This window comes from Salvia miltiorrhiza, chromosome 2 (assembly GCF_028751815.1).
Source record: "Salvia miltiorrhiza cultivar Shanhuang (shh) chromosome 2, IMPLAD_Smil_shh, whole genome shotgun sequence".
Taxonomy (NCBI): Eukaryota; Viridiplantae; Streptophyta; class Magnoliopsida; order Lamiales; family Lamiaceae; genus Salvia; species Salvia miltiorrhiza.
Genome location: NC_080388.1, coordinates 60,841,597 through 60,848,212, shown reverse-complemented (window position 1 = coordinate 60,848,212; position 6,616 = coordinate 60,841,597). Strand labels below are relative to the sequence as shown.

Below are 6,616 nucleotides of genomic sequence, written 5' to 3'. Positions count from 1 at the left end.
ACACTAAAGCATCAATATAACTAAATTAATAGCCGTCATTTAATATAATAATTTTGGCTCGTAAAAGTCCAAATCGTATATTATTAAATTGTTATATAAATAAATAAATAATTTGTACACATAATTAAATTAATATATATAATATTTTAAATTCTAATTTTAAAATATATAACTAATATTTTATTTACAAATTCATATCAAAATTAATACAAATTTCCTCCTCCTTAATTGCATTAAAAATTATTGTAGTTTAAATAATTATATTTAAAAATCATGTAAACTTTTTTAAAAGGAAAAAAATGAAATATGCTTATGTTTGTCACCTATAAACGAAAATACAATAAAAATAGAGTACGATATTCAACATTATAGATAAATGAGAGCGAACAAAAATTAATTTTAATATTTTAATCAATCATAACTTAATAATCTCAATTTTATTTTTTATAATTTTTATATCAAATTAAAGATCTTTTTACAATCTTTAATTTAACATCCATTTGCATTATTTTTATAATAGAAATTAATGATTTTTTAAAAAGATTTAAAAAAAAGATATAAAATTTGAAGGGAAAGTTTATGAGGAGAGAGAAAAATTGGAGGTAAACAAACTCCTCTTTTATACTCCCTCCGTCCCAATGAAAGCGGTGCGTATTCCTTTTTAAATCGTCCCAACGAAAGTGGTGCATTTTTTTTTTTGTAATAATTTTACACTACAAACAATGTGGCCCCATACACCTTTACACAGTTTTACACTACATTCTTATTCTCCTTAAATTCCGTGGCGAAAAGAAGAGCACCGCTTTCGTTGGGACGGAGGGAGTATTATATATAGATTATTATTTCAATAATGGTGTTATTGATGAGTCGTAAGTTTATATGTGCCAAGTAATTTGAATAAATATGACAATATTTATCTTTATATGCATTTAAATTTTAATTTGTGTTGCTTTACAAACAATTTTTTTTATTTTTTTTTATCAATCGATTAGTGGAAAAACAGGGGTTGAACATGATATAATTGTCATTCATTTTTAAATAATATACATGATCTTTTTAAATTTAAATAGACGTGCTATTATAAAATTAAGCAGTTCAATTTATTTTTTTATTTTTAAATAGTATCAATACTGATTCTCCAATTAATAATTTTTCAATGAGTCATTTTGATGTTTAATATATAGTAAATGAAATCTAATATAATATTTAATTAAAAATAGTAGTAGTAGATATGTTAATACAAATAAATATAAAAACAATAAAACATAATTAAAGATTTAATAAATTTAAACCATTTCTGAAATATAATTTTTAAGATGATATAATTTATTATTCAGCTATAAATTTATATTAAATTAATTTAAATTCTACTCTAAAAACAATACTTTTAAATTGAAGAGCTTTGAAATGAGCTAATATGATTTAAAAAAATACTAACGTGACTTCAATATTAAAAAAAAAAAGAGTGGAGAGTGGAGAGAGGAAATAGGAGAGAGGAGAGAGGAATAAATTAATTTTATGATTTCAAACTATTATAACTTTTTTATGTCAATTTTTTTAAATATAATTTTTATATCAAATTAAAGATATTGTCACGATCTTTAATTTAACATCCATATTGAATATTTTTCACGAATCAAATTTGATGATTTCTAGAAAATAATCAAAAGAAAAAAGAGAAGTGAGATAAAATTTGGTAAAAATCATATAATAAAGATGGTGAGAGAAACGTGTGAGATGAGGGAGTTAGGAGAGAGAAAGTGTGATAAAATGATTGATAGAAGGAGAGAGAAAATCTGGCGGTAAAAAGTTACCGTTAAAAACTGGTGTTTCATATATATATAGATTAAAACTGTAAAGTAAAATCTTAGCTATAAGCTACAGGTGAAACAAAATTTCCATTTCTCAAAGCATTGGAAAACCTTGTAATCTAACAAGCATGTAGGGGATTACCATTTTTTTTGTAATTGTGCTAAGATATTAAAAATCTTCAAAGATGAGACCAAAGAAGCGAGCAGTAGCAAGATTCTAACACTTTGGGCAAGAGCGGCTTACCAGAATCATCGTCTCACAGGTTCTGATGATGAGGTCTTTCAGCACGAACATCTTCCAGAAGTTCGTCAACACAGAATTGATGTAGGTCATCGTACATCGTCTTCCAATGTTGGATCATTTGCACAGATCGTAGCTGGTCATTTTTCAGTCGTTCCACATCCACTTCCGCAGCTGCAGTCGATCCCTTTTGCTGTGGAGGGGTTCAACAAGAAAATTAGAAGCTTCATGTTATGTAAGCTTCAACAGTAACGAAATTAGGCAGCAAGAGAAAAACTAAGAATTGCCGGAAAATTCTGCCATTGCACTTACCAACCTATATATAATATCACGTTTCAAAATTTAGAAATGAAACATGATTAAAACAGAATTCAGACTTTAAAGCAGTAACTGATCACAAGTCAAGTAATCACGCGACGATATGAACTGTAGGGGAAATGTTGAGACACTTGTAAATAAAATAAGAACCTGCAGTTCTCTAATTTGAGCCTCCATTGCTTGAACGCTGATGTAGGACGAGTCTGTGATTCCGTGAGAAGCAGCTTGACCTCCAATGAGTACTTTAACATGGGTGTTCTCATCAGGTGAATTGGCAAATTTTTCCAGAGGACATGGTAATGATACTGCGTTCTTTCTTAATGAAGTAGCCGGGGCAGATTCTCGAGGATTAAGCAATTGTGGTTGTCTGGTGACCATAACATTGTTAACCGGGCCTGAGTGAGAATGGCGAGAGACGATAATTTAGTACATTATATACTGTTCCCACAAATGGCAATGGAAAAAATAGAAAATTGACAAACAGAAAACAAAGATCGTTTGCTAAATATAAAAGAATGAGTCTGATATTGCGACATGCCTTTTGCGTGCCTAAAGACGCGAATGATGTTTCGAGTTCTTGTATCCCACACCCTAATCATACCATCCTCAGATCCAGAAACTAATAGAAATCCATCAGCACTAGAAGCCAAGCAGGTTACAGCTTTGCTGTTTCGCAGATAAAAAGTGTCCGTACAAGACAATTAGAAAATCAAATCAAATACATAAACAAGGTCAACAAAACAAAATCAAGCAGAATAGCAATGCAAAACTTTAGCACAATATCAAGTTCCAACATTTGTTCGTGATAAATCCAAAAGGCCATTGCTAACGTACTAATCCTTTCAGAAACGTACAAGTTTAACTATTATGAATGGAGAAAAACTCATTATTATAAATATCACCAAAGGTGATGGTAACAAATAAACAAGAACTTGAACTCCGCACCCTTATTAGCAGAAAAATATAGTTTCAGTGTTTCACTAATTTTGATTCACACTTATACAAAAAGTGCAAGGCTATTATCATTGAACTAACATCCATTTGTTGCAAACCACCATTACTTCACGTGAAAGCAATAAAGAAAAATTGGAGTGAAGCCAACGTAGTATCTTGATAAAAGGGCTAGTCTTGATAAAAGGGCTAGGTAAACTATACTTTTCAAAGGATATAAAAATAAAAATAAATGAGTAAAAACCTTCTAGGATGAGATTTCAAAAAGAACCCAACGAACCTGTGCTCAGATAGTGAACCAAGTATGTGTGGTCCATAGTTGCTGTTGTGGGTCACCGGAGCATTTAGGGCAGCAATGTATATCTTACCATCTCTACCACCCGCATAAAAGACATGCTCCCCAGGGTCGAGGGAGATCGCATCTATTACTGCAGGGAAGACAATATTTCTTAATAGTTTCCCTCTTGATAAGCTCCACACCTACGAAAAGCAGGACAGATTGAAAATCAATAAAATTTAGGTCACCATCATATGCAAACATCAAACATCAAGCAACGAGACCAGGTGACTGTTAAGAAGATTTCTTTGGACTTTACTCGCATAACAAATGAACAATTCCAGTTGTGTATGGGGAATTTACTTTAACTCAGAAGAGTGAAATTTCAATGAGACGAGATTGTTAGCTTATAAGTGAAAAAGGAACTATAATTTACTCCTAAATATCTTCTTCCAAGACAAGAATTTTCCTCCTCAGATTATCTTTTACACCAAAGTAATAAATGTTAGGCTATGTCATCAAATTGTGTTAAGAACCTTGCATGTACGATCCTCAGAAGCAGACACGACGATTGCATTACACCCACCATAGCCAGTTTTCACATCGGTGACTCTCAAAGAATGCTCGTGGAAACTGTACTCGAAAAGATTCCTTGTTTCTTCTCTCCTTGCTGCATCAAATATCCTGAAGCAAGGTAGAAACAAACATCTAAGTGGAGACTCAACCAAATCATGCACCAACAATCATACATACAAAAGAGAAACCTACAGGAACAATGACCAAACACGAACACATCCATCCTCGGCCCCTGATATCAAAAGGGATTGGTCATCGTTAAAAGCCAAACAACTAACTGCCCTGTAATGCGCATGCCACTTCTTAAGCAATTTTCCACTCGCAACCTACAAATATATATATAGAATTACGAAACAAACTCTCATTCATTAGAGCCATTCGAGCAAATTACCAAAGGAGCTAGTTAAGAAAATACTATTTCGCACAATCCACCTCCCAAAAGTAGATATCGCCAGAAATGCCTCCTCCCGCAATATAAGTTCCTTGGCTGTTACACGCAATTGGCCTTATGGGTTCTGCTGGGAAGCTCTTTACTTCAACCTGAGGCTGCAACAATTTGCAAAAACGACGTCGCTCATTCCTCTCAAAACACAAACTCTAACATTATTTGAATAAACCCCAAGCAGAAAACCTCAAATTTGCATTTGAACTCCGTAAAAGAGGAACTGATTCACTCCTAGTGATGTTCGGTTTATAGACAATCTGCAGTTGCTTACTTGCAAAAGTATAAGATATTGAAAGCGAGTAATACCTTGTTCCACGACCAGTAGAGAATGGAGCCGGAAGTAGAAGACTTGGCGTCTCGGACTTGAGCAGAGGCGAGGAAGCGACCGGCAACGGAGGTGAGGCCGTGCAGCGGAGAGGCACAAGACCTGTAGCGGAGGTGCTCCGCTCCGGTACGGAGGTCCCAGCAGCTGATGCCGGCGTCGGTCGGAGATGAGGCGATTACTACTTCAGGGTCCATTGTCAACTCACAGTTTTCAAATTTGGGGGTTTTGGAAGACGGCTGAGGAAGAATGGGATCACTGGATTGGGCTTTTTTACTCAATCATTACCTAAGCCCATTTTAAATTGGGCTTCTGCCCATACAAGAAACTAGGTTAACCGGAATCCTCTATTTCACTGTTCCATGCGCTAAAGTGATACCTTCATAAATCTTTCATTGCTTTTCTGAACAAATCATCGCCTTCGATGAAGATGGGAATAAAAATAGCTGCTTCTGCAATTGATCTGATTCGTGGAAGACGAACTGCGGCTAAATCTTCGCTTGAATTCGGTAATTTTTTTTTACCATTCGCTTAATTCTGTCGAATTTCATAATTTTAGTCGTAATTACAAACCTTTTTCATTTAAGCTGCCCTAGAATAGATTTGAGCTGTCTTGATGAATTGAATGATGCTATTCAGATATTGATTTCACGAAACTGTCAAAGGGCTATATTGTTAAATTGAAACACTAGTCTGTTCCCTTTGGACGAAATGCGTCTGAGGGTGTGAACCCGTGGACGATTATACGTTTAATATTGCGTTTAATTGTTATTGCCTTCTGAAACGTGTAGGACTGGTTTTGCTGTAATGGCCACCATCTTCAAGAGCCGATACGAATATGCTGTCTTTTTTTAGATGGGAAATTTGAGACTGTGTGAACCTAATGATGTTATGATATACTTTTGAGATATTATCTACGATGGTCGACAAGGGTATTTCACGTATGAAGAATGTTGTCTTCATTAATGTGACGATGATGGTCGACAAGGGTTACCTGTGAAGAATGTTGTATGTTCGTCCAATGATAAGTATTTCACCAAGATGTTGTATCTTTGATAAAGAACGAACCGGTGAAGAATGTGAATGTGGTATGTTCGAAGGGTAGTTAAAAAAAGTTATACAGATGTTGTACCTTACACGGATGTTGTAGGGTTGACGGAGGATAAGTTATTACTATGTTTTATGGTCGACAAACAAATGATAAGTTATTATGTTTTATGCTCGACAAATGACAAATATTTTATATAGTTGATAAAGGTATTTCATTTGTGAAGTATGTTGTCTTTGTTCATGACGATCAAAATGTGATGATCGAAGTGTGTTTTCGTTAATGATGTTGTCATGTCTTTGACGATGTTCGATAAATGTATTTCACTTGTGAATGATGTTTTTGTGAAGTATGTTGTCTTCGGTGTAACGCATGTAAAAATATTATCCAAAATGAGAAATGATTCATAAAATTGATGTCTGGTTTGGAGTCTTTGTGTGACAATCGAAGAGTGACGAGGTTGTAGTGTTTTCAGATCATTCTTGACTAATTCCACATGATTAGTAAGATTGATGACTGGTTTGGAGTGTTTTCAAATCATTCTTGATTAATTTCACATGTAATGTCCAAAATAAGAAATGATTAGCAAGATTGAAATCTATGGTAATATCAATTCCTCATTCTTTA

The 6,616-nt window shown here is 33.8% G+C and overlaps 1 protein-coding gene and 1 long non-coding RNA gene across 2 annotated transcripts; one reads left to right on the top strand and one right to left on the bottom strand.

Moving 5' to 3' along the window:
* Window positions 1-1,879: 1,879 nt before the first annotated feature.
* On the bottom strand, window positions 1,880-5,153 carry LOC131010820 (protein ROOT INITIATION DEFECTIVE 3). Its single transcript, XM_057938483.1, has 8 exons — window positions 4,926-5,153; window positions 4,607-4,720; window positions 4,367-4,500; window positions 4,135-4,282; window positions 3,602-3,801; window positions 2,909-3,036; window positions 2,521-2,765; window positions 1,880-2,245 (listed from the first exon to the last, which is right to left on the bottom strand). The coding sequence occupies exons 1-8, from the start codon at window positions 5,136-5,138 to the stop codon at window positions 2,069-2,071; spliced, it is 1,359 nt and encodes a 452-aa protein (XP_057794466.1). The 5' UTR covers window positions 5,139-5,153; the 3' UTR covers window positions 1,880-2,068.
* Window positions 5,154-5,310: 157 nt separating this feature from the next.
* Window positions 5,311-6,409, top strand: LOC131010822 (uncharacterized). The gene is made up of 2 exons (XR_009096664.1): window positions 5,311-5,450; window positions 5,733-6,409. It is a non-coding gene; the product is annotated as an uncharacterized LOC131010822 (long non-coding RNA).
* The last annotated feature ends 207 nt before the right edge of the window (window positions 6,410-6,616 follow it).

What these genes read in the sequence shown, in the direction of transcription:
- LOC131010820 (XM_057938483.1), bottom strand. Translation starts at nt 5,138, where the DNA reads ATGGACCCTGAAGTAGTAATCGCCTCATCTCCGACCGACGCCGGCATC. An exon ending in GCGATATCTACTTTTGGGAG is followed by an intron (nt 4,501 to 4,606) that starts GTGGATTGTGCG and finishes ATATATTTGTAG; the next exon opens with GTTGCGAGTGGAAAATTGCT. An exon ending in CGTGTTTGGTCATTGTTCCT is followed by an intron (nt 4,283 to 4,366) that starts GTAGGTTTCTCT and finishes ACCTTGCTTCAG; the next exon opens with GATATTTGATGCAGCAAGGA.